Source organism: Sturnira hondurensis, unplaced genomic scaffold (genome assembly GCF_014824575.4).
Source record: "Sturnira hondurensis isolate 20B ecotype Veracruz unplaced genomic scaffold, ASM1482457v3 Scaffold0017436, whole genome shotgun sequence".
NCBI lineage: Eukaryota > Metazoa > Chordata > Mammalia > Chiroptera > Phyllostomidae > Sturnira > Sturnira hondurensis.
Genome location: NW_028090067.1, coordinates 18509268 through 18537116, shown reverse-complemented (window position 1 = coordinate 18537116; position 27849 = coordinate 18509268). Strand labels below are relative to the sequence as shown.

The window sequence follows — 27849 nt, the reverse complement described above, 5'->3', positions numbered from 1 at the left end:
CTAAAATGTTAATTTAGTAATGTTAAACAGATTTTTTAATACCTTGCTCCTCTTATTTTCTACCCTGTATTTTTGCCTTTATAGTGGGAGATTATGAGCTATTCTAAAAGGTGAAAAATTAAAATTAAATAATAATAAAATAAAAGGAACCATTTATGGAACACTTTCTATATACCTGACATACTGATGATTAATTATCTTATTAAATTCACCCTAAAACCATATGAATTTGGTGATGTTATCCCCATTTTCAGGTGAGATGAAAGTTCAAGAGGTTAAATGACTTATGCAAAGCCAGACTGTGGTTAGATGGTAAGAGCAAGAATTTGAACAAACAAATAACAAACAAACAAGCTCTGTCTGGTCCAGGTACAAAGTTCTCAGCTACTGTATCACATTGCCTCTGTTCTGCTTCTGAGGGGTAGACATCTCAGTAGTTCTTGTGTGGAAGAAACAGTGATCTGCTTCTCTTGTTTGCTTTGGTTGCTCATTTGTTTTCTGTGTCTTTCTTCTGTCCAGTGCATAACATACACTCAATAAATATTTATTGAATGAACAAGTGTGTACTACTAACCATGGAAAATGGAAGTGAACTGATACTTATGTTTATCAAGTTTTTGTAAGTATATGCTGTATTTGTAAATATAGCAAAGGACATATTAGACTAATATTTATCAGAGTTATTTGTGGCATATAGAGATACTTGAATAAGAATGAAACAGTTACAGTCCCATATGATTTCTGGAAATTGTCAGTGGTCTGAATGCTCATCTCTCTCTTCCTAACTGACCTCCTCTGCTCCTGGTGTTGGCCCTCCTCATTTCCACACTGCTGTCTGATGCTCTTTCTCTGTTTCTCCTTCTCTCTATCTTCCATCCCCTAAGAAATTGCTATTTTTACACCTTTTGCTTTTGTATATTCCTCCTCCTTTGGATGGAATTTCCTTCCTCATCTCTTTGGTGACTTTTTTTAACCATTGAGTTCTTGGCTCAGGTGTCTTTTCTGACTCCTCCAGACCCAGCTAGGCCGCTTCTGTGTTCCCTTCAGAGCACTTACCATGCTGATGAATTGAATAATTGGGTATAAGTCTGTCTGTGTTTCTTTGAACAGCTTGTATAATAAGCTCTGTGAAGGCAGGCACTTGGGTGTTTCATCTGTCTGTGTCACAGAGCCTTGTGTATGGTTTGCACCCAGTAAGTATGGAAAGAGAAATGAAACAATGTAAAGGGTATAGCTTGTGTAGTCCCACCGTTAATTCTAGAAAACCATTCCTTCTTAGAGATGGAGGACACCGTATCTGTTCCAGCCCCTCCTTTTTAGAGAGAAGGTGACACCCTTAGGTCATACAACTAAATAATTAGCAGCACAGCTAAAAAACAGGACTCCTAAATCCCAGCCCTGTGTCCTTTCATTGTTTTTTGAGGAAAAAAAAACTTTTTTGTTTATTTTAAAGGAAGAGTTATTTAGTGTAGAAAATGTAGAAGATAACAGGTAAACTGCAGGGAGAGAGAAAATAAAATCATCCTATTCCCATCACTCAGGTAGTGGCTGTTCTTCCACTCTCTTCTGTGCACGAAGACATATTTATGTAAGTGTTACATAATTGTGTGATGACACTAGCTTGCATGTACTGAATGCTTATAGACTAGGCACTGTTTAAGTGTATTAACTCATTTATCACAGTAACCCTTTGAGGTGAATACTATTATTCCCACTGAGTGGAGGCAGAGAAATATTAAAGATCTCAAGGTCACACAGCTAGTAATTTGCAGAGCCAAGATTTAAACCCAGGCAGTCTGGCTCTAGAGCCTGTATTCTTAACTATTCCATTCTGCCTCTTTGTGTAATATTTCATAATCTGCTTTTTAAAAAATTGAGATCAAGCCCTGGCTGGTGTAGCTCAATGGATTGAGCATGGGCCTGTGAACCAGACAATCGCGGTTCAATTTCCCAGTCAGGGCACATTCCTGGGTTGCAGGCCAGTTCCCAGCAGGGGATGCATAAGAAGCAACCATACATTGATGTTTCTCTTCCTCTCTCCTTCCCTTCCCCTCTAAAGATAAATAAATAAAATATAAAAAAATTGAGATCAATTTATATATAACAGTGGTCACCCTTTTCAGGGGTGTGGTTCAGTGGATTTAATTTTTTTAAATCCTAACTCAAGGATATGTTTACTGATTTTAGAGGGAGAGGAAGGGGGAGCGAGGGCGAGAGAGAGGGAAACATTGATGTGAGAGAAACCGATCAGTTGCTTCCCATATGTGCCCTGACCAGGGAATGAACTCGCAACCTTTTGGTGTGGGATGACGCTCCAGCCAACTGAGCCAACCTAGTCAGGGCCAGTGAGTTCTGATGAACACTAAAATTTTGATGAACACCATCCCAATCAAGATACATAGAATGTGGCCATCCAAAAAGTCCCATCATACCTGTTTGTAGATAGTCTCCTTCCCCATTCCCAACTCCTGGCGACCTCTGGTCTTATTTCTTCCCTGATAGTTTTGCCTTTTCCTTAATTTCATGTAAATGCAACTTTTCAGTAGTAGCCTTTTGTAAAGTTTGTCTTCCTTCACTAGCTTTGGGTGTTTGTATATATTGTCTGTAGCAATAATTGTTTTGTTTTGTTTTTTTTTTTTAGTCACCAAGTAGTATTTCAATGTATGGATATACCACAATTTTTTGTTCTGTTCATAAGTTGAAGGACATTTGGGTTGCTTCTAGTTTTTATCAGTTAAAATAAAGCTGCTATGAGTATTCATGTACAGCTCCTTATGTGGATGTATGTTCTAATTTCCTTTTGTTTAAATATCTAGGAATATGATTTACTAGGTTGTATGGTTAAGTGTAAGTTTAACTTGATAAGAAACTTCTGAGCTGTTTTCTAAAGTAACATTATTATTTTGTGTTGTCCCCAATAATGTCTGGGAGTGCCACATGCTCCTCATCTTGGCCACAAATTATTTATTGGTAGTATAATATTTGTATTCTAACACTAGCCAACTATATAGCAAGTCTTCGTGTAATGTTGCCAGGTGGGTTCTGTGGTCTTACGCTAAGTGGTGTATAATGAAACCAGTCTTACATAGGCTACTTGATAGAAACAAGAGTTCAGTTCCTATGACATCTCATCAATTCTGTGATGAAAGGATGTTATTTGGAGGACCTCCTGTAATAATTATTTTAGTATGGTCTTGTTGTGGAGAGGTATTGATTAAATTAATGCTTTCTGATGTATATATTTTCATTTTCCTCTTTTTCTTATCCAGTTTACAGATATTAATTGAGCATCTTATAATGCGGGGGTGGGGTGGGTGAAGATGATCAACTCTATTCTCAAAGCCCCCTGGTTGGTCTTTTGGGTGGGAGCTGTGGTAGATGATGGCAACAAAATTGATTCTTATATTTTACTTACTTTTCTACTGGAATGAATTACCCATTGTAGAGGTTTTCGTTTCCATGCCTCCACACTATGTGCCTTGCTCAACTTCCAAGTGCTGAAGAACCTTAGGAGAAGAATCTGGTGGCACATCTGGCTCCAGCTGTGCTACCATCCTTATTATCCACCACCACCACCCCCATAGTTGAAAATATCGGTGTATGTCATGGTGGCAGCTGTTTCCTTAATTAGCTGGGTACATTTTTCCATTCATTCTGTTAGCGTAGCTGCCTTGATTGCCCACCTAGTGATTTGAGGGGTGGGACTATGATATTTAAGGAGTAAAGTCAGATTGTGAGGTAAGTTGAGGTCCACAAAATAAAAGTATGAATCTCCGATTTTTGGCGGGCTGATGCTCTTGTCGCAGTCCATGGTCTCTGACCCTAACCAGCATCTTTAAGAGCCTTCCTTTTCTTTCTAAATGAAAAAATCACATATGCACCAAGCTATGTCTTTTTTTTAGAGATTTTTGTCAGCAAAATATTTGCAGATTGCTAAGAAGTGTCTGTTTATTCATTTGTTCATTTATTGAGCACAGTTGCCAATTAACTATTGTGTTTAATGGTACTTTTTTCAATGCTGTGGTGTGGCTTATTTGAAAGTAAATTCTTCTTAGTTTTTCTCTGTACCTTCTCCTCTTCTTAGTTTGGTATCTTTCATCTATAAACATTTTCAAAACAAATGCCAAGTGTAATAAGTGCAGTGCAGTGTTTTAACTCTTTGTTCCTCTTTGGTGCAGACTTTGCACAAGAAGGGAAGGAGGTGAAGGAGAGAAGAGGGAACCTGGTCATGTGATGCTGCTTGTCTGGCAGAAGCCTTTTAGTTCTGAGCAGAGAAACCAACTGTTTACTATTTTGGGTGAATGAGGTTGGTTGGTGGTGGCTGTGAGCATTTTCTCTAAGGGAACCCTCTTCTCTTCCAGGTCTACACATTGAAATCAGTCCTGCCTTTTGGCATTTGGGTAGAGGAGGGAGGTGTCTGTGTCGGAGGCCCAGTGCTGACAGGAAGAAATGTTTTCCAGGAGGCTTACTGATTCTGACCTTCTGCTGTCACTGCTTTTAATGCCCACTCCCTAAGGAAACTTGGGATTTAGCTGTTCTTGCAACCTGCAGAAATGGAGTACCCACTTTAACCTAAAGAACAATGCTAATCAGATCTTCAGCAAATACTAAATGGCCTCTTTAAGGAGTGAGGGAAGAAAGACGGGTTTATTGCAACACTGGCCTTTGGAGTCTCACATCTCCCCCAGCATACTGGAGGAGAAGACCAAGAATCATCATCACACATGCAGGATTCTGCCACTCTCATGGATTGTCCTGACGCCGGAAAAGGACAGCTACTCAGCAGTGTGCTTGGCCCCTTATCACAGTTTACGGGAAGGTTGGCATATTTATCTCTTTGGGATTTGCATGCTTTTTTTTTTCTCCTCAACTTACTCCTGTCTTTTATCCACTCCCCATTTCTCTGTAGCCATCCAAGCTTTGACTTTTGGTGGTTTATTGTCCCAGTGTTTTTATTAAAGCTGTTTGAGCACTGAACAGATACATAACTGGAAATGGTACTTTAGGGTATATTTCATGACCTGATTGTACAGTATTCAGGACTTTTTACTTTCTTGCTCCTTTCTTTCTACCCATGCAGAGCTCATATACCAAACTGAGATTATGGAAGAATAATGGAAAACTTTCCTTTAGTAAGGTGGGATTCTTCCCCTTTATATGGGTCCAGTATAGTGTCTTGTCAATAAAACATACTTTGGCTGTAGGTACAATACTATACAAATAAACAGGGAGCTATGGATGGTTATGACTTCAGTTTCTTCTGTGCTAAGTACTGAAAGTGGATAGATGACCTCTAAGGTCTTGTAACACTAAGATAACATAATTCTTACAATTTTTAACAAGATTTTATTTATTTATTTTTTAGAGTGAGGGGAGGGGAGGGAGAAAGAGCGGGAGAGAAACATCAATGTGTGGTTGCCTCTCACATGGCCCCCGGTGGGGACCTGGCCCACAACCAAGTTGTGTGCACTGACCAGGAGTGGAACTGGAGACCTTTCGGTTCTCAGGCTGACGCTCAGTCCACTGAGCCACACCAGCCAGGGTGATAACGTAATTTAAAGTAAAATAACATTTGGAAGCCTTTTTACTTGTATACATGTTAGTTTTGGTTAGAGTGAACAGTTTGGACTGCCCTTACCAATCTTTTTAGTAATCGTAGAATTACATTAGAATTTCATCCAGTGGTATGAAAGATAGCAAGAAACTCTTAATTAGATTTAACACCCGTAAAGGAATTTTCCTTAATGAACATCCCTCTTTTGTATTTTGAAACTGCAAAAACAAACAAACAAACAAACAAACAAACATGGATACATTTGAATTCTGCAACGAAGTTCAGTTTTAAATTTGAGGAAAATTCTTTCAGAAGAGTTCTGGGTTATGGAAAAAGAGGGGATACGGACTTTATCCAAATTCTATTAAATGCGAATGGAAAAGAATTATCAGCTTTTTCCTCTCCTATCTTGGATACACTCTATTATCCATTACCAGAATTTATATGTATATTTATTAGTGTTGATTACATAAATTCTACTTTTCTAAAAACTTAGAGAACTCTTTTGAATTTTTAAGCTCTTTCGGGTCTTTATGAACCTCTGACAAGATGATTTGAGCATGTGGAATTAGCAGTGAAAGAATCCACTGCAGAGATGAATGATTGTTTATCAGTGCTCAGTTTGCAAAGACTGGTTGAGAGCAGTTGATTTTTCTTTGAATATGTAGATGTGTTCTGCACTGTCTAAGAAACAGCACAGCAACAGAAGATTATTTGAAAGCCAGAGAGGTAGTGTGGCTCAGGAGTTGTATGTTTGGGCTGTTTGTTGCTGTTGACTTTTTGAGATCCGAAGGAGAGGATTGTAGTGTTTTAGAGTTTCAATCTGAGAATTAAGAGTATCTTTGTTTTTTATGTAGAAGTACATAGGAATTAGAAATGCAGACTTTTCAAAGGTAGGATCAAAATGGTAATTATGGACAACTACCGTAAGCAATTGACTGTGTTTTTATGTTGTTCTTACTGTGCTTAGAACCTGCACTTAGAATCTGAATGTCTACTGGATCTTGAGAAGACTCACGTTATGTGTTCTACGAATATAAATACATATTGTTTGTAAATTGCACAAAAGAAATACACTATGCATTAGGTAGTGAAAATATAAAGGATGTTTCATGTTACTCCTTTGGGGCCGAAGCAGGTTTTTGAGGGATAAAGATAAGTTCCTTCTTCAAAAACTTGAAGATGCACAGACAGTGGAAATGAGTCTTCTTAGTCTTGTGTTTTATTGTTATAGATGAATCCCTAACGATCTTATTCTTGTGTAGTTTTCTTAGTTCTGTCTTTTTTTCCTAATTAAAAAAAAGATTTTAGCCCTGGCTGGTGTAGGTCAGTGTATTGAGCACAGGCTCAATTGTGAAGCAGGGGGTCACCGGTCCGATTCCCAGTCAGGGCACAGGCCTGGGCTGCAGGCCAGGTCCCCGGTCGGGGACACATGAGAGGCAACCACACATTGATGTTTCTCTCCCACTCTTTCTCCTTTCCTTCTCCTCTCTCTAAAAAAATAAATAAATATTTTTTAAAAAGATTTTAAAGGCTGGCACGCATTTTTAAAAATAATTGTTTAGGATTATTAGGAGGCCACATGTGATACTTTTGTCATTGTTTTAGTTGACAGTTGGAAATGCCCAAAAGGATAGGTAGGAAACAAGCTTTTTGATTTACCTCTTATAGCATTAGGATCTATGGTTTTTCTTATTAATAGACTTTGGCAAGGATCAGATGCGCACTTTTTATGAAGAGTGAGCCATGAAAGATTGATGTTTTGTGATTTAATACAGCTTTCTGGTACGGCATGGCCCAGTACTGTATCTGTACTGTCCAGTACGATTACCACCAACCACATGTGGCTGTTGAGGCTTGAAACATGAGTGGAGTGGCTGAGAAACTGAAGTTTTAATTTTGATTAAATAGCATATGTGGCAAGTGGCTTCATTATTGGATAGCACAGTTCTAGACCCTTCACAGTCTGATTTAGCCAGCCTTTCCAGCTACTTTCCACTATCCCCCTTCACAAACTTAAGGCTGCAGCTAAAGTGGAGCATATTGATTAAGTCCTTATAGTATTTCCTACCTCCAGGTCTTGGTTCATGCAGCTCATCCCTGGTTTATGAAGTCTTTCAAAGGTGACTTACATGCTGCTGCTCCAATGAGGCTTACCAAATCCTTTTTGTAGTCTGGTAATTTATTATATCTACAAACTCTTAAAGCTCTAATGTCACTGTCTTTGTTACATGATTTATTTTACATTTCTGATATTCTCTGCTATATTTATAAATTTCTTGAGGAGCTTATATAGTTTTTATGGTTGTAGGTGTGTGGTAGACTTAACCCTTTCTCTTTCCCCTTCCGAAGTGCTTAATAAAGTGTGTTTGTTTATACAGAGTAGGTAGTTAATATGCATTAGTCAAGTTAGTCTACTGAGGTTACTGTGCTTAGTCTGCTGTGCTTCGTGTCACTAGAGGGCAGTATCATGCCCATAGCAAAATGTGTTTATCCAAAATGACAGATATATTGAGTCTCATAATAATTCTAGCCTTCATAAGGAACTCACATCTTTTATTTGTAAGTGTTAATAATGAATAACCTTTTCCCATAATTGCCTTAAATTAGATTCAAAATATGATGCTGAACCAGGAAGTTGGTGAGAAAAAAACTTGGTAGATTGGAGAAACACCAACCAAAGCATTAGGTAGGAAAGAGGAATTCCTTCAGGACAGAAGCCTTTTTCTGATAGGTAGCTAGTGTTCCAGTACTGAGCTGATAGTCAAGAACCTGAAGCTCTTGCTTTGATCTTGCCATGGTGAACTTGGCTATGTTGTTTTAAGCTTGGCAAGCCGGTTTCTTTAGTTGTGTAGTGGGTGTGATGTCTGCCATTCTAATCCATAGGTTCAAATAGGATTTCATGTGTGAAAGTAGCTCTGTAAAGCATTACATAGATGTATGGATTGTTTTCCTTCTTAATTCCTACCTTGTGCCTCGTACCAAGGAAGATACATAGTAAGTGATTGAGTATAAATATTTTTGACATTAATTTTTTTACATTTTAGGTAAAGAGTATACTCTGTTAAAGGTTGGTGAGAGATAAATTGATAGAATTACTCTCACCTAGGCTGCACACACTGAGAAGTGATAATAGTTACAATACTTTGGTTAACACATATCCTGTTCTTTGATGTTATGCAGCCTTAAAGTGAACTGTATGTGATGTGTGTGTGTAAATTATCTCTTTGTGGTCCCCTCTTTAGTGGATTTATTTTTTGTACCTTCTACCCCCCTTAATATTAACTTAAAATATTCAAAATGATCTAATTATTGTGAGGTTTCTGAACTCATTATAGAAAACCAGATTCAAATACAATTACTTAGCCAAACTGGTGTAGTTGGAAAATATGCATATTTTCCTGCCAGTTTTGTGAGTTAGAAAAGAAGCAAGCCATTCAAAAAGAGGGTGGTGTAGTGGTTGCTTTTTGTTGAAAACAACCATCAGCCTGAAGCCTTCCCTTGTAAATCATTAGATACATCAAATAAAATATTCAGCTGAAGTTCATGCAATCTCACAGTTACCAAACACTCTTGCCAAAGAGAATTGCAGTCATAATATCTGCAATCGAATCATTTCCTGTTCAGGCTTGCAGGTGGGGAGCTAAATGAAACTGCAGTTCTCTAAGATTAGTTATAAAGAGAATGCCTTGGTGGGAGAGGTCTTGATGATATTAAATGACACCCTAGCAAATGTGGGGATAGAGAGGGTACCCTAGGATCCTGGAGCTAACCAGACTTAAGGAATAGATCAGGCTGTGCAAGCCCACTCCCATGGGGTGATCTGTTTAAAGCTCTTGTGTGGCACCAGATATGTGCTGATCACACTCGGGCAGTGGGCCAGGCAGATGGCACATTCCTGCACCAACCTTCGGAGGCTCGCCAGGTTACAAAGCTGGCATTAGAGGCATGGCTGTTCTCTGGCAACCCAGAGAACAACCCTGAGAGCCTGCGTTTCATCTAGCATTTGGTCCTCTCCAATTGAGGGGATGCCTTGGAACTGATTTGGTCTCTGAGGCCACTTAGGAGTTGGCATGTATTCTCATACCCCTTACCCCTGCCCTATCTTAGAGTTGATTTTTACTGTCAGCCTAGTCCCAGAACTCACTCACACCCTATAGGTGACTCCTCCAGACTGGGGATGACCCAGGGTTAACCTCTGAGACGCCACGACTCCCCTCCTTTCGACATCAGTCTGTCTTCGTTGACCCACATTTTTAGGTTTGACTAAACCTTCCATCAGAGAATGGCTAGGGGCTAGGCAAGCTAGGCTGTCGCTTGTCCCTTCATTTGCTTCAATGCATCCCTTTGCACTGGGTAAAGGAGGGTTGGGTGTGACCCACTCCTCAGGCTTCACGTTTTCTCTCTGCCCCCTTCCTGTTGCCCTTTTGATTTTCTAGAATCTGATACCGAGCCTCCCCTCCCCCCATTCACACCCGATGGAGTCTCCTGTGCTATTTCTGTCGGTTTAATGATCCCCAGCTGTTGCTGTTTTCAGAGCTGGGAGAGGCAGAAGAGCCACAGAAAGAGGGGGTCTTGCCTTGTATGTCACAAGGGTGTCAGACAAGTCTGATGCATTTTTCTGAAAGAACTAGGGTGCAGCTTCTTAGGAGAGATGTTAACACTGGGACGATTTGAAAATGCAGGAAGAGGGAAACTACAAGCTAGTATCAGAACATTTTAAAAATTAGCATTCTGATAGGTGTGGCACAGTTGTACTCAAAATTATGCTAGAAAAATGTTGTATATGGCAACTGGGTAATAGTTTGATCACTTTGCATTCTACTATTATTTTAGCTTTGTAGCTGGAATGTCTCCTCCACCTATGATATGTGTTGAAGGAGCCAGACATCTAAATAAAAAGGAGCATTCTGTCGTTGAAAAATATATGGAAATTAACTCCAAAGTGTCCAGAAAAGGCATTGATTTCAGTTCTGCTTTAACTTAATGCAGGTTTGTTTCGTAAAATTTTGTGCAAAACCTGCAGTATTGAAATGTTCCACTTGCAAATTCAACCACACAAACTTCAGGAAATATAAAGTTGCAGTTCTAACAACATGAACTCCTTTATAGTTACACATACATTTACTTTTGAGAAATCTTTATTAAACCTGGGGGATGAGGAGTTGGAAATTCCTGCAGTTAAATGGGCTATTATATTATAATAGAAGACTGGCTTTTCTTTTATGTATTTGATCTTGAGAATTTTAACCCTTCCAATATTTGTAATTGATATAGACTTGTAGCTGATAGACTTTTACACTTGTTATGCTGCATGAAGTTTAATATTACAGATTTCATGAAGTTTAATATTACAGATTTCATTCTTCTATAAAGGTGAAAAACTTCGCTGTAGCCCTTACCAAAATTTTATTTTAAAATATTCCTTTAATTTTTTGAGATGAATAGATAAAATTTTATATCACCTAGGATTTAAGAGTGAGGAATTAGCCCTGGCTGGTGTGGCTCAGTGGATTGAGCACGGGCCTGCAAACCACATGATCGAGGTTCGATTCCCAGTCAGGGCACATGCCTGGGTTACAGGCCAGTTCCCAGCAGGGGACTCATGAGAGGCAACCATACATTGGTGTTTCTCTCCTTCTCTCCTTCCCTTCCCCTCTGAAGATAAATAAATAAAATCTTTTTTAAAAAAGAGTGAGGAAACCTGTACTTGAACAAGAATTAAATAAAAATTATATTAAAAAAAAAGAGTGAGGAATTATTATTTTTTTGTTCATAAACCCATAGAGCCCTTTACACATAAATATTTGAAGAACTTTTAGATTTTTTGTGTGTATGTGTATTTTTAGCCCATTTGGCCAAATTTCTAATCACTTCTTTGCTCCTTGGTTCTTCCCCTAGGAAAAAAAAAACTATTTAAAAATTATTTTAATCAGAATTTACATTTTTATTTTTCTCAACGTCAGTTAAATGAAATGTCATTAATTACTACAAACACTCAAAATTAATTTCAAAAATATCAAGAAACTAGGAAAGGCTATCAGGAGAGTTTGAAATACTTTACTGAAAAAAACAATTTTCTAAGTATTTACAGAAATTAATGAGGATATAGGCCTCCTTCATTATTTCAGTCATGGTAATTTTACCATGCTATATGCTTTTCAAGTCCATATTATAAAGTTAGAGAAGGAATAAGCACTCTAACACAGTTTTAAGGGAAAATGTTTTTGTCACTTCTGGCTTGCTGTAAAGTTACTCTCCTTTTCCAGGTTTTAAATTGGCTCACCTGTCACCTGCCCTCAACAAAGTTGCATGCAAAATGTCAGCACCAGTAATACCAGCAGGGAGTAGCAAATGAGATTCAAGGCTGCTCTTATTTTCTGGGCAAATGTTCAGAACTAATGCAGCTGGGAAAATGCTATTCCTGGTGCCTTTGACTTTGGAAGGGATTGTTCAGATGGCTCTGCCAGTCTAAAGGAAGCACAGTCCTGGTTTATCTTCAGCCCAGACATCTGGTGCAAGTACATGTTATGCTCAGTCTCATGCGATGGGATTATTGGAGCATTGTCTTATAGATCCTTAGAACAGGGACTTGTGACATTAGAGTAGCTGACAGTTTGAGATGTCTGCTGCAGTTAGAGAAGGAAACAATTTCTTTTCCCCAAGGGGGAGATGAGCAACTATGCAAAATGAAATGGTGAGCCCCAGATTTCTGAGGATGTGGGAAAGAGTTTGATTTATTTAGTTATATATTTATATATAGTTATTATTTTTTGCTGTGACTCTGGCAATAAATGTGATGTAGTAGAAAAAGCATAGACTTTGGTGTCAGGCCAGTCTGTGTTTGAACGCTAGCTCTACCTCTTATTAGCTGTGAAAACAGTTACTTAATCTCTTTGAACCTCTGTGTCTTCATGTATAAAGTGGAGGTAATATATAGTTCAAAGAGCTGTTGAAATTAAATGAGTCACCGAAGTAGTACAGCCAACCCAGTGAAGGCATAATGTAGGAGTTCAACATATTAAATTCATTTTATATCATAGTTTCCTTCTCAGAACAAGCCTTTGCTACCCTGGCTGGTGTAGCTCAGTGGATTGAGTGCGGGCCTGCGAACCACACAGTCACTGTTCGATTCCCAGTCAGGGCACGTGCCTGGGTTGTGGGCCAGGTCCCGGCAGGGGACACACCAGAGGCAACCATACATTGATATTTCTCTCCCTCTCTCCTTCCCTTCCCCTCTAAAGATAAATAAATAAAATTAAAAAAAGTTAACATGTTAATAAAATATTTTTAAAAAAAAGAACAAGTCTTTGCTTACCTCAGTGCCTGTGTATTTGCTATTTCTCCAGATCTTTTCATGGTTTATCATATTATTTCGTTTTCTGCTTAAGAGTCACCTTTCTCCTCAGAGGGGCCTTGTTTGTGTACCCTGTCTGAAATGACCACCCTTAGTTACTCTCTGTTCTCTTTTTCCTCTGTATTTTCCTTCACATAATGTATCACCAGAAATTATAATATATATAATTTGTTATGTTTCTCCCACTTTGTTATGTGCTCTGTGAAGGCTGGGACCTCATCTGTTCTTTATTTCACTGCTACATCACATAGCATAGTGCCTAACATGTAATAGGTGGGTGATAAATATTAGTTTAATAAATGAATGAATGAATCAACCTGGAATCTCCCAAGTGCCAAGGAAGAACCCCTGGCAGAATGCAGGCAGGAAGTTGTACCAGGAAGCGGGTGTTCTCTGCCTTTTCGATATGGATGTTTCTGCATTGAGAACTAAGTGGGAAGCAGGCCTGTGAAGTTCTCTCATGTCCTTCTAGACTGCCTCTTGTCTCTGGGAGGAGTCCCTCTGAATGACCTTTACATGTGACCACCGGTACCCTGTTAGTCTCCTTCCTTTTGGAATTTGAATATAAGGATTCTTTTCAGGTTGTAAAGTTGTGAAATGTCATATATTATTCACTGAAATCACCCTGATTTCCCCTAGTCGGTAAGTACATAGATCTTCCCAGCCATATCATGCGGATAGCATTATTAGTGTAGTGCCATTTTTAAACATGGGGACTGGTGTGTTTTATGGGAGAAGAGAGGTCAACATGTAACAGTGGTTTTATAAGTACTATATTATTATACAATATAGAGACCTTATATTTTGCATAATTTAGTAGCTGAGGTTCAGTTTTCTTAAGCTTATCCTTTGTAAATTAGCAGGTTAGATATATAAGTATCCCAGGTTTACCAGACCAGGGAGATGCCTTATCTCTCTGCCTCTATTCCTGATGATATTCAGATTAAATAGAAAACGTTTACCATTTTTTGGTATTTCTAATTTTTAAAACATTGTTTGAGAAAGATTTTAGCTCATGTTTACACACTGTGTATAGAGATGGAAATTTACGGAATTGTGAAAGATAAATGATTGAGCATACTGGTAAAATAATCAAACTTGAAATCTCACTATAGATGGGTTTTGGTTGGCATATGTGATTTTAAACAGAATTAGAAAATTCCTGTCTTCAAGACTTTGCAATATTACATTATTGTGTATTGTATATGATTATATCTCAATCATTTCATAAATTGAATTTATTAAAAGGTCCATTGTTATTTGTTCATTATAATTAAATAATCATTTATAGAAATTAATAATTTCTTTCTGTCCAAGACAAGGTAACATTTTAGTTTGAAAAAACCTTGTCTTTGATATATTTTAGTAATTGGTTCATTAATCTTTCTAGAGAGAGAATCAAATCCATGAGTTCTTTAAGTAAACATTTTCTTTTGGAATAATTTTAGACTTACAAAAAGCCCACAGATAGTACAGAGAGTTTCCATGTGCCCTCCACCTTGTTGTTCCTGATGTTAATCTTTTTTTTTTTTTACTTACTGTACTTTTTAAAGGGTTTTATTTTTATAGAGAGGGGAAGGGAAGGAGAAAGAGAGGGAGAATAACATTCATTTGTGGTTGCCTCTCATGCACCCCCTAATAGGGACCTGTCTTGCAACCCAGGCATGTGCCCTGACTGGGAATCGAACCAGTAACACTTTGGTTTCCAGGCCCATGTGCAATCCACTGAGCTACACCAGCAGGACCCTAATGTTAACATCTTATATAACCATGATACGTTAGTCAAAACTAAGGGATTAACATTGGTACACTACTAAGTAAACTCCAAACTTTATTTGGATTTCATCTCTTTTCCCATTGATGTCCTTTTTCTGTCCCACGATCCAAAATAGGGTACTACATTGAGTTTAGCCATATGATTTTTAGATGGTGGATCAGTGGGATCCCAGAGAGAATTCACTTTTCTTTTCTCACTTCCACTTTTTTTTTGGGGGGGGGTCTTAAATCTGGATCTGAATTTCAATAGGTCCCTCTTTTTTTGGTAACAGAGGAGTCGACTGTTCTGGGTCCTTTAACCACTGTTTCCATATTGACAGCTTAGGTATTTAGGAACATACTTTTGGCACTCACTGTGTATTTGATTTTATTAATGAATGGGTGGCAATTCTTCTGCCTTTCTCTGAGTTTTGCTTTATACATACCAGGTTGTCTAGAGTCTGGGAACAGAACGTACTTCATCACTGACTGCATGTTCCAGAACTGCCTTCCAAAAGGAAACAGTTCTCTTTCCTTTTTTCTTTTCTCTTCCCTCCCCCTTTCGATTCTTTCCTTGATGTTTTTGGTTTCCCCTTAGAGGTAGTTTTGTTAAGTATATTGCATTCACTTGGAACTTATACAGTATTTATATAATCAAATCAATATGCAGTGCTTAGTCTTTTCCCCAGAAATCATAGTTAGGTTGACAGTAAACCCTTCTGGTTAAGAGTAGGGCTAATTATAGAATACATTTGGACTTTAAAATGCTGTTGTTTATGCTAAAAGCAAAGCCAGAAATACATTTTTGGTTCCGTGTACACTGTGCTAACCCATTCAGGCTCATTTCCCAAGTTGAAGGAAGAACATTAATCATGAAAAGGATTAGAGAAACTTAGTTTAGAGACCTTAAGGAATTACGTGTAAGAAGTAGAAGAAGAAAAATTCGGACTTGCTATGGGACAGGGTAAGAATTGAGAACCAGGGAGCAGGAGAGTCAGTGGAAAGGCGGAAGGAAATGCAGGCATCTCTCCTCTCTTTTACATCTTTCTAGGCTTTGTCAGGAAAGACTTGTGGGAGATTACAATCAGTAGAAGCCCAGAGGAGTGAATGTTACCTCTTGGGAATGACATCAGAAAATTACTTGAACTTTAATACATTTTGATCTCAGGATCAGTTTAATCCTCACCCGAGGACATTTTTTCATTGCTTTGTAGAGAGAGGGGAAGGGAGAGAAAAACACTGATGCAAGAAAGAAGAATCAATTGGTTGTCTCCTGTACATACAGTACTAGGGATTGTACAGACCTGGACAGGGGATTGAACCTGTAACCTAGGTATGTGCCCTGACTGGGCATTGAACCTGCAGCACTTCAGTTACGTGATGATGATCCAACCAACCGAGTCACACTGGCCAAGGCTGAGGATAAAATATATTTAAGGCCCAGTTTATATGTTCCCTGGTTCTACCCCATGTAGAAAGGATTTTGTTTCTCTTTCTTTGTGACTTCCAGTGTTGGGTACATATAATATACACCTGTGCACCTAAAAAATAGATAACTACTTGAATTTTGTTTTTAAGAAACCAACATTTCTTTATTGTTTATGCACACGTGTATATTACACATAAGACTAGATGACTAGAATTTGGCAGGGACCATTAGTAATAGAGCATATGTGCTAGCTAAAATGGGATTTTCCTATGACTTCTTAAGTAAAAATCTATATTACAGATACCAGTGTTTTTCTTGTGGCATTGTAATTACTTGTTTGAGTTTATTTTTTCCCTATTAGACTTAAGAATTCTACAAGGATGAGAACAATGTCTTAGTCACATGCATATCTCTAACACCCAGCCCTGGCTTTGAGGGTACAAAAGAGGTTCAAATGTGTGAATTGAATCATGGAAACAGTTAAACTGCCTAGTTGGGATGTGGTATCTGAGTATGTTTTCTCTGAAAATACTTTTCACTGTTTTAAGTGCTTATTTAATGGTTCTTTTCCTCTGTGAAAGTGTATAAACTTCACTGAAGGCAGTGATTAAGTCACTCTGGTCACTACTATATCCCCAGCAGCAAGTGAAGTGTCTGGTGTGTATAGTAGACCCTGCATTCCTTAATTGAATGCCTGAGGAAAGTTTTGACAAGGGACTGAGGAAGAACTGGGTAAGGCATGAATATGAAGTGAGTAGATGTGCAGACCAGCTAGAGCAACTAAGCGAATAAGTGTAAAGAATAAATGAAACTGTTGGATTTCTCTTGTTTTCCTTCAGCTTGCCCTGAGCTCTCTGTTTTTTAAGGACTTTTAATATCTTGAACAATTGACTGCGCTCTAGTAGAGAGGAAATGTGAAAAGTTAGTTATCACAGAATGTTAAAGGAGGAGAAACAATGGATTCCAGGGCCTGACCTCTCTAATATCCTTTATTCTTTTCTTATAAGACATTGATCATAACTTGTACCTATTTATATGTGATTTGATGTTTGTTATCCCATTGGACTGAAAGCTTTCTGTGAGCAGAGACCGTAGGTGTATTCAGCACCTGGCGTAGGACTTGGCATATAGTACAGGTGTGTCTCAGAGATGTCGTGGGTTTGGTTCCAGACTACTGCAATAGAGTGAGTATTGCAACAAAGTGAGCTATGATCTTTTTGCTGGTGGAGGGTCTTGCCTTCCATTGTAAAGAAAAAACATAGCATCTATGAAGTATAATCAAGCTGAGTGCAGTAAAATGAGGAATACCAGTAGTTGCCTAGTGAACGTGTTAGATGTGTGAATGGAGAACTCTCCCCATCCCAACTCCCAATCCCTGTTTTGGTGGTGATGCTGTAGTAACTCAGGCAGCGGAACATGAAGAATACCCTCTCCTGCAGGCGTCCTTCACTTACTTTAACTGTACATTCTAAAGATGAAACTAGTTGAATGTTTAGAGAATAATAGCCTTGGGTTTCTGAGTGATAGGTGATCTAGTTTTACAATTTGGGTGTTACTAAAAGACTTTTCAGGCATGTTGGATAAACCAATGTATAAAATATACCAGTAAAGCAGGTATAATTCAGTGTTGCAAAGATGAGTGTTCTAATTATCAGCATGCTGCATACAAATCGTATAAGGCTAAAATCCATGCTATCCCTTCTCTGGTCTTCCCAGTGGAAGCCACAGAGCTGGGCTTGAGGACACAGCACTTATTTTTGCTTTTGTTTTTTACTCCTGGTTGGCCCAGTTGTTTCGATGTGTTCATTTCTTAGGCATTACCTCTTGAATGCCATCATCATTATTCCATATTCTTACAGGGCAGAAATATGTAATGTTTATTCCTTTGCTTTGATTTCCCAAGTAGCCAATTATTTGAATAGCAATTGATCGCTTTTGTTTGAAACAGGTGGAAAACTTGATTATTTCCACTTTATGGGTCCACTTTCTTTTCTTTTCATTCCAATCATTTTCTGGGAGGCAACTCAGTTGATTTACCTTCCATCAGCTTTAAAGACATCTGTTCATCTATATATAGGTTGCTTACACAGACAAACTTAGAAACAGATGATATTATTAAATTTGTGGAATTCAGTAATGGTGAATGTGTAAAGATTCATGCTTGTACACAAATAGGTATTTTTGTTTTGTTTATATTGACTTGGGGAGTGGAGAGGAAAACTAAATGTTGATGTACATGAAATACATTTTATCGAATTCTTACATTTTTTAATCTCCTTGGTCTGCAAAATACTAATTTAAACTAGTATTAGGTAATTCTTGGTGAAGGTGGATGGATATACATTAAATGTGTGGTCTCTAAAATGTACTCCTGGTTTGGGTACCTCTTGTAGTGAATACAGATTAAATGGCTCTTAATGTTATTTACTGAAGGTGAGTTAGTAAATGATTTCTTCTAAAGTGAATAATTCCTAAAATATGGAAACATAGAAGCATGTTTATTTAGAGTGTTTAGAATTAAGAGGAAGACCAAGGAAAGAGGATATTTGTATAAATATCCATTTCTTTATAATTGAAAGTCTTAGAAAAAGGATCATTGCCTACCAACACACAGGCAAACAGAGAAATTACAAAATAAAGTGTAGGTTGACTGCCATAATTGTGAGTTTACTGATTAGGTCTTTTTTCCCCTCCTTATAAAGATTGTTAGAGGTAGTAGGAGAGGATCATGCAATATATAAAACAGAACATACCTACAATCAAGTTGTAATACTCAAGGTAATACTGATGCAGGGCAAATTCTGTTATTTGAATGGGTAATTTAACTGCTAAGAGAGTCATTTGGAATTTTCAAATGACTAAACTTTAATTTTCTGTAGTTTTAGAGACAGAAAAGGTTTATTAGACAAACTTTCCTCTTTGAAATAGAATCATTAAAAAGCTAAATAAGATCATCATTTTGCTTGCCATGAAAAACTTGAATGATAGACTTCAAGTTTTACTTTCATGAAGCAAGAAGTTTTTAATCAGGAAGTCTGCATAATATATTCCTTCTGGCTCTCTTTGCATGTGGTTATTTTAGGAGGGCTGCGGATTGCTGTTTCAAAATTATTCTTGGCTAACACCCATAGTTTTCATTAGTTATTGTTTCTTTGAGGTATTCAGACTTACTGATTTGCGTTAGATTTCCCTTGTCTCTGAAATCAAATTAATTTGTTATATTTATTATCATTTTCTAATAGCTCATGTTACACTGGGCTTTAGAAACACTATAGAAATGACAAACATTAGCTCTTTTTTCCCCTCTTTATCTTGCCTGGCCGTTCTCTTTCTTTACTCCAGGGAGACATATGGGATAGTTAGCAGTAAGTGCCTGCACTTTCAGAGTCACAGAGGCATGGGTGTGAATGCTGTTCCAGTACTTTTGGAGCAGTGTGACGTAAGGCAAAATTTTAGTATTTTCAAAATCTTTATTTTCCTCATTTGGAAAATGGCTATAATAACTGTACCATCCTCACAGGGCTTTTTTTTTTTAATACAAACAATTAAAAGCCTGTTAATTATTTAAAGAACTGACTCAGCAATACTAAATGACTCCTAACCATTATTATTTGTATTTTATTATAATTTTTACTGCTGCTGATCTATGGTTATAATTTATTTTGAAATGAAGTTCTTAGATTAATTTAAATTTGTTTTACTGGCCTTGACTGGTATGGCTTAGTTGGTGGGGTATTGTCCTGCAAAGCAAAAGGCCACAGATTCAATTCCCAGTCAGGACAAATGCCTGGGTTGCCTGTTCAGTCCTGGTTGGGGCACACATGGGAGTCAGTTGATCAGTGATTTCTCTCTTACATCAGTGTTTCTCTTCCTTGCTTTCTTCCTCTCTTGCCCTCTCTCTAGAAACAAATTAAATCTTTAAAAATAAACAAACTTGTTTTACTGAAGTTGATCACCCAAACTCCTTTGACCCTGACCTGAACCATCTGTTTTCCCCAGCCTCTTGGTCTCTCTCACCAGAGAATATGCTTGGTGTCTCAGCAGCAGAGGTTTTCAGAATGCCCTGGAGAAGGAGAGAATGAGGAGCCCAGGGTTTAGAATCAGAATGCATGCGTTCAAATCCTATTACACCACTTACTAGTGGGACAACCTTAGGTTAATTAATTTTTCTGGGCCTCATTTTCCTTACCTAAAGACAGGATTAATAATACTTATCCCGCCCTGGCTGGTGTAGCTCAGTGGATTGAGCTCAGGCCTGTGAAGCCAAGGGTCGCCGGTTCAATTCCCAGTCAGGACACATGCCTGGGTTGCAGGCCAGGTCCCCAGTGGGGGACACATGAGAGGCAGCCACACATTGATGTTTCTCTCCCTCTCTATCTCCTTCCCGTCCCCTCTCTCTAAAAATAAATAAATAAAATATTAAAAAAATACTTATCCCTTTCCTTGGGAGGGGGTGGGTGTGAAGATTAAATGAGTTAAAACATGAAGAGGAAACAGAAGTCCTCTCATAGGACTGTCCAAGATGAAGTTGTAGGTAGGTATGCTTTGCTTTCTTGCACAGCCAAAAGAAGGACAACAACAAATTTAAAAACAAAAAACATCCAGAACTGATAGAAAGTCAAACTGTATGGAAGTCCAACAACCAAGGAGTTAAAGAAACATTCATCCAGACTGGTAGGAGGGGCGGAGACAGGGAGCTGGGGCAGAGGGGATGTGCAGCAAGGCGGGCAGGTGCGAGGCAGTGGCTGGTGGACTGGACAGTCCTACATTCTCATACGGATAAACTGGAAGGAACAACTAGGGAATGAGACAGAGACCATGCAATTCGGGTTTCCATTGTGGAGAAATAAAGCCTCAAAGCTTCTGGCTGAAAAATAACCTGTGAGGGGTTGAAGCGATGGGAGAAACTCCCAACCTCACAGGATAGTTTGTTGGAGAGACCATGGAGTCCTAGAACATACACAAACCCACCTACCTGGGGATCAGCACCAGAAGGGCTTGATTCACTTGTGTGTATTGGGGGAAGTGACTGAAAGTGGGGTGAGAGCTGAGCAAGCGGCATTGTTCCCTCTGTGACCACTCTACCACAGGCTGCACCACAACTCAGCTAAGTGGGTTTGCTCCACCCTGGTGAATACCTAAGGTCCCCCCCCCTGCCTTACAATGCAACAGGTGTTCCAAAACAAAGAAATGTGTTCCAAATGAAAGAACAGCTCAAAACTCCAGAAAAAGAACTAAATGATAAGGAAATAGCCAACCTATCAGATGCACAGTTCAAACCACTGGTAATCAGGATGCTCATAGAAATTATTGAATATGGACACAAAGTAGAGGAAGAAGTAAAGGCTATGTGTAGTGAAATAAAGGAAGATATACAGGGAACCAATAGTGAAGGGAAGGAAACCAGGACTCAAATCAATGATTTGGAGCAGAAGGAAGAAAGAAACATTCAAATGGAACAGAATGAAGAAATAATAATTCAAAAAAATGAGAGGCTGAGGAATTTCTAGGACAACTTCAAATGTTCCAACATCTGAATCATAGGGGTGCCAGATGGAGAAGAGGAAGAACAAGAAATTAAAACTTATTTGAAAAAATAATGAAGGAAAACTTCCCGAATCTGGGGAAGTCCAGGAAGCTCAGAGTCTCAAAAAAATGGATCCAAGGAGGAACACACCAAGACACATCATAATTAAATTACCCAAGATTAAAGATAGGGAGAGAATCTTAAAAGCAGCAAGAGAAGGAGAGAGTTACCTACAAAGACGTTCCCATAAGACTATCAGCTGATTTCTCAAAAGAAACCTTACAGGCAAGAAGGCGCTGGAAAGAAGTATTCCAAGTCATGAAAGGCAAGGGCCTACATCCAAGATTACTCTACCCAGCAAAGCTGTCTTTTAGAATGGAAGGGCAGAGAAAGTGCTTCCCAGATAAGGTCAAGGGAAATCAGTTCCTTATCACCAAGCCCTTATCATATGAAATGTTAAATAGACTTATCAAAGAAAAAGAAGATAAAAAATATGAACAATAAAATGACAAAACAGTTACAACTATCAACAACTGAACCTAAAAAATGAAAACAAAAATGAACTAAGCAAACATCTAGAACAGGAATCGAAACACAGAAATGGATATCACATGTGGAGGGTTATCAGCCAGGAGAGTAGTTGGGAGAATGGGGGAAAAGGTACAGAGAATAAGAAGCATAAATGGTAGATACAAAGTTGACAGGCAAAGGTTAAGAATAGTAGAGGAAATAGGCCAAAGAACTTATATGTACGACCTATGGACATGAACTAAGGGAGGAGGGGAATGCAGGTGGGCCGCAGGGTGCAGGGCAGAGGGGGAAAAAGAGAAAAAAATGGGACCATTATAATAGCATAATCAATAAAATATACTAAAAAAATAACAACAATGCATATATGTCCTATAAATGTTAGTTACTAGTGTGGCTGTTGCTATCTGCATAGTTTTATTGTACACAGTGTTAATTTGTTAAAAAAAAAAGAAAAATAATATAGTAAAACTTTCCAGTTAGATTTCTTAGACTACGTGTATCATCAGTTTGAGATCCAGTTCAATTCAAGAAACAATTATTAGATGCATACTGTGTATAAGTGCTGTGGTGATGGTGGGGCACACATTAATAAGATATATAGAGTGTGGCATAAATAACACTCCTGTTTTATGGGCTGATAATATATACCAAATCTTTTATCACATAATCATAAGCATAGAATTCTGTAACGTAACAGTATCACACTGAAGCACATCATATGACATTCTGGATGAAATTTTCAAGTTACCATCCATCAACCCTTACTCAATGGCGTTACTTCTGCCCAACCCTGAATTTCCTGCTCTCCTAGAGTTTTTAAGCTGGCAGGAGAGAGGAAATATATTCAGAGGTTAAGTGTTACACAGGAAAAAACATTGCTATACTTTTAAAATCAGATAAAAAGTAGTTCACAAAAGACCTAGACTCATTCTGAATTCTTAAGAGTCACGAAGGTTAGATGAAGAGGGTAGGCGTTTCCAGGTGAAGTGAATAAGAGTTGGGAAAGTACACCCTGGCTGGTGTAGCTCAGTGGATTGAGTGAGGGCCCGCGAACCAAACAACCACAGTTCGATTCCCAGTCAGGGCACATGTCCAGCCTGGGTTGCAGGCCAGTTTCCAGCAGGGGACGCATGAGAGGCAACCACACATTGATATTTCTCTCCCTCTCTTCTTCCCTTCCCCTCTAAAGATAAATAAATAAAATCTTTTTAAAAAAAGAGTCGGGAAAGTACATGGTACTTGAACAAGAGTGAATTGGACAACCTTGGGGTTGCTTAGAATAAAAGACACATAGCACAAGTAAGGAAGGACACAAGCCAGTGAAGTCTTACTACAACATGGGGAAAAGTGCAAAAAACTTGACAAAATAGGACCATCGAGGAGGGGCAGGAGATGAAATTGGCTCAAATATTTTAGTATTAGATCTGGGGAGGATAGTGATACCATTAAAGAGAAGATGAGTGTGAAATGGATTAGGTTTTCGGGAGAAAGACAAGTTCTACCTTGGTGGGCCTGCTGGATTTGAGATATAGTCAGAAGCCTAGTTCTGACTGTATCTGCTGTTCTTGGAGGCTTTCCTAAAAATTGCTCCCTAGATGGAGAAGGCAGATATTAGGGTAATATGATTCCTAATGGATGGCAGGTTCCTCTCAGATGTGACTTGCGGGGACCTTGTAATTAAAGACTTATTATGTAAGGGGACTGTGCTTGGCCCATGGGACCCTTCCATCCCTCCTTTTTTGAACATTTTCTCACCAAGCCTTTGGGTGTAGGCCGTGGCATCATCATTGTGCATGGTCTGTAGTGACAGTGCCCTTTAAGTTTTATTGGCATTTGAAATAAAGATCATTGACTAATAAGTTGTTTCATTAAGGGGTGTTGCCAGGGAGGAAACAGGAGAAACACCTGTCAGCCCGTGTGCTGTGAATCATCTAGTTTGGTTCTTTCACTTTTACAGAAAAAGGCTCTAAGTGAAGAGGAAAAAAGAATTGTGTTAATGGTAAAATATTTTCTGGTCTAGAGAAATGCATTCCTTGGTAAAAATAGGTATGATTTTTAGATACAGATGGAAAGATTTTACCAATACTTCCTGATCTGTGTGAATAGCTGTATCATTCACTATACTTTGGTGGCAAACATTTGCTACCAGGAAGAAAGTGTGAACTATCTAGGAAGCTCTTTCTGCTGGGTCGTGGTCCTAATATTTTCTTTCAGTTAAGCATTTGTGTGTGAGGAGTTTTTTTGTTGTTGTTTTTTTTGCCTTGAGAGGAGGGCAGTGTTGTAGGAGGTTTTGAGCAAGAGGCAAGAGTTTGGTACTTTGTGGATTGTTATCACCCTGCAAGACCCTTCGCAACTTCCTCTTGCCGCCCACAGCAGAATACGGAAACCCTGCTGTATCAGGCCACTTCTGCAATTACAGTCACAATTCAAGGGGATCCTTCTTTTACACTACACCCTTCTGTTCTGAGACTTTGTTTGCTTTTGAAAATGAGTCTTTCGTGGTGGAATGCCCAACTGAGCCTTCATCTCTCCTCTCTCTTTGCTGCCCTGCAGTGCTGCAGTTGAAGCTCCAGCAGCGGCGGACACGAGAAGAACTGGTGAGCCAAGGGATCATGCCGCGTAAGTACCTCTGTCTTTCAGCATTTGATTGAGTTGCGTTTAGGACAAAATTGTGTGTACCCAGTATGCCCTGGGAGGCATCCAACGGAATACAAGGGCAACAGGTTTCATCTTTCACTCTGCTTGCTTTTGTTTTTCTAAGTTCAGGGGCTCTCAGTCACTAATAGTGAAGATAACTGCCCTAATTGATTGAGTTCAGTGAAACAAACAGCATTACATTTAATGGTGCCATCATTAGCTTTTGAATTGCACCTTTAAGGGTTTCTACACCTTGTTACACTTCCCTTCGTAGGGGGAGTAGATCTTGATCTGGAGTCTTGTGAGGAAGAACCCACTTCATGCCTACGGTTTGCCGTAGTGTTGAGGTTCTTTTAGAGAGAGAAAACCTTTTTCCACCTGGTATTTTGAATCAACTGCAGTTTTACTTAGAGTGAGATCCTCAGGTACCCTAGGCTGGCGTGACTGTGAATGTGTCTGTAGTGGAGACTTAGATGGATTTGTTGCAGAGCTGGGTTCAGGGGGTACAGAACCGCATCACTCAGGGAGAAATTAAACCAACCTTGGAATCTGCTAGAGGAATAGGAAATTTGCTTCTAATACCAACAGCATTACAAACTGAGTGGAAGCAGGAGTCAGCAAGATTTTGCTCTTTTTGACATTTTTTTAAGTCATCAACAGTGAGCTTAGGCTCACCTTCTTTTATTGCTACTTTGCTACTTGAATACACCCAGATAAAGTTTTAAAAAATGTCATACAACAGGTCCTAGCTTCATAGGGAGGAAGCTGATGTTTTTTACATTAACACAGCGCCTGCTGACCTACCACTGTGTTTTCCTAATTCTCATTCATTTATTCATTCATTCATTCAAAATATTTGAGTACCTAGTATATGCCTGCTGATACAGCAAGATAAATCTAGCTCCTGCTCTCAGGAGTTTTATATTTAGAAGAATACTGATAATAAACAAGGAGACAGATAAATAAACAGGATAATTTCAGAGTATGGTAAGTGCTATGAAGTAAATCAGCTGGTTGGTATGTTAATAAGTAACAGGAATGAGATGGGGTAACATTGGAGAAGATGGTCAAGAAAGGCCTCCCTGAATAAGAAATACTTGAGTGGTGATCTGAAGGATGAGATGGAGTTACTTAATCAGAAATAGAAAGAGGGTCCAGGGAGAAGGAAAAGCAAGTAAAAGGCCCTAGTACAGGAAAGAGCCTGGCATGTTGAAAACCTCAAGGAAGCCATTGTGGCTGGGGCCTGGTAAGTGAGAGGCGAGCAGGGCCAGTTAAGATTCCTATGGTGGGCGGGGCCAGATGAGGGCCTTACCAATCGTACAGAGGAGGTGGATTTTATTTTAAGTATAATGGGAAGCCACTGAAGGCTTTTAAGCAAGTAAAGATGTGATTTGATTTTTGTCACTGTGATGGCAGGTCCATTTCTGAGAGCTAGAATCATAGGGCAAGTATAAGGAGTCTGAGCTTTGTTTCTGTTCCTAAGCATTGGTCTCAAATTCATCTTTTTGTTCTCTACAATTAACAGCGAAGTCATTTATAGGCATTATACCTCTTTTCTAGCCCTCCAGGGAAGTATTCCCCATCCCCAACCCTTAAAGTGCAAGATGGAACAGATGGCTTGTATGTGCAGTGAATCAGTAACGTGATGAGGTAGGGCAGTGTTGTGCTTTACAAAACACTCCAGATGTGCCCATCTGTACAAACCTCTGTAGAAGAACAGGTTACCAAGAGTCTCATCTACTTGTCCCTTTCACCAAGGACATCATATATTTAGCAGCTACTTTGTGCCCAGGATAGTCCTAGATGCTATAGAGATTAAAGAAGTATGTCATGGTGCCTGCCCTCAAGACATTTAACAGTTTATTTGGGTAGTTAAACTTTACTCATACACAAAATAGAGAGCAATGCAGTGCTCATCAGTGGAATGTTTATTGTAATTACAGTGCTAGTTCTGAGAGCATACTGCTACTTCTCAGAATCTGAATATGTTTAGGATCTAAAAACCATGCAGCAGTAATTGCACTCTTTCCTGCACTCTTCCCAGCCCTGTGCTCCTCCTCCTGTCTTTCATTTGATAGCAGGAGCTTCTGGAGATCACTGTTTAATACGATTTATTGAATGCAGCCTCCTAGCTTAAGTGCTCCTTGTTAAGACAAGTCATGCTTCAATTTTTGGTGTTATCTGCTTATGTGTTTGTCTCTCCAACTAGACTGAGCTCCTTAAGAACGTATCTTATTTATATTTCTGTCCCCAGTGTCTGGCACTGAACGAATGACTAGAGACAACCAGTTTTAAAGTGCGTGGGGTGTATGTATGACAGACAGAAACAGATACCACCTGTTGCAAACTGGTTGGATTTCTGGGCATGAAATTTGAAATGATGTTCCTGTTCAGTTAGGAGCCTAGGTTAAAAAATGTTCTGAATAGCCAATTGTGTAATTTGAATTGTTCTCTGTATCTGTGAAGTGAGAATAATGGCTCTTCCTATTGGAATAGAAAAGACCTGCTTTGGTAAGAATGCTGCATACTCCCTCATAAGCAAGGGCCACTTTTAGCTATGAACAGTCTTGGTTTTCAGCTTTTCTAGTGAAAGAAGTGAGTAGCAAACTCTTAGATTATGAGAAAGAATGTTGAGGCCTGGGCATAGCTTCCAGTATGAAATCCCCGGCTCATCCACATACCTGGGTATTCACAGATAGGGCCCTGAGTTCCCAAAGATGTGGCCCACACAGTGCCAGCCCCCGGTGCTGTGAGTGACCTGCTTCCTCACCACAGCTCTGCACCCACTTCCCCGACTCCTGTTGTAATCTCTGCCGTCTTCCACCAACATCTCTGGGTCTTTCAGAGAAAGTATAAGCAGTGTTGGGGGCAGATCATAAATGACCAGCAAGTTGTTGCTGGTTATTGGAGATTTGGAGACCTGAAAAAGTGATATCTGGTTTGAAGTGCCTGCTGGCCTGAAGAATTTCTGAAAAGTACCTCCATTCTTACATTCTTTTGTTGTCCAGTTTAGGAAGTAGGTGGGGCCTGAAAGCTGGGAGAATGGAGTAGTGTAGCAT

General features: G+C 39.0%; 1 protein-coding gene across 5 annotated transcripts in view; it reads left to right on the top strand.

Moving 5' to 3' along the window:
- Window positions 1-27849, top strand: part of MRTFA (myocardin related transcription factor A) — a 142137-nt gene that overhangs the window by 77672 nt on the left and 36616 nt on the right. For 2 of the 5 annotated variants that reach the window (XM_037068107.1, XM_037068112.1), the window contains one exon: window positions 24707-24772. In XM_037068107.1, the coding sequence (XP_036924002.1) occupies window positions 24707-24772 (66 nt within the window). Of the gene's footprint in view, window positions 1-4313; window positions 4820-24706; window positions 24773-27849 lie in introns of those variants that run through there. The other 3 variants (XM_037068110.1, XM_037068111.1, XM_037068108.1) reach the window with 3 other exon arrangements.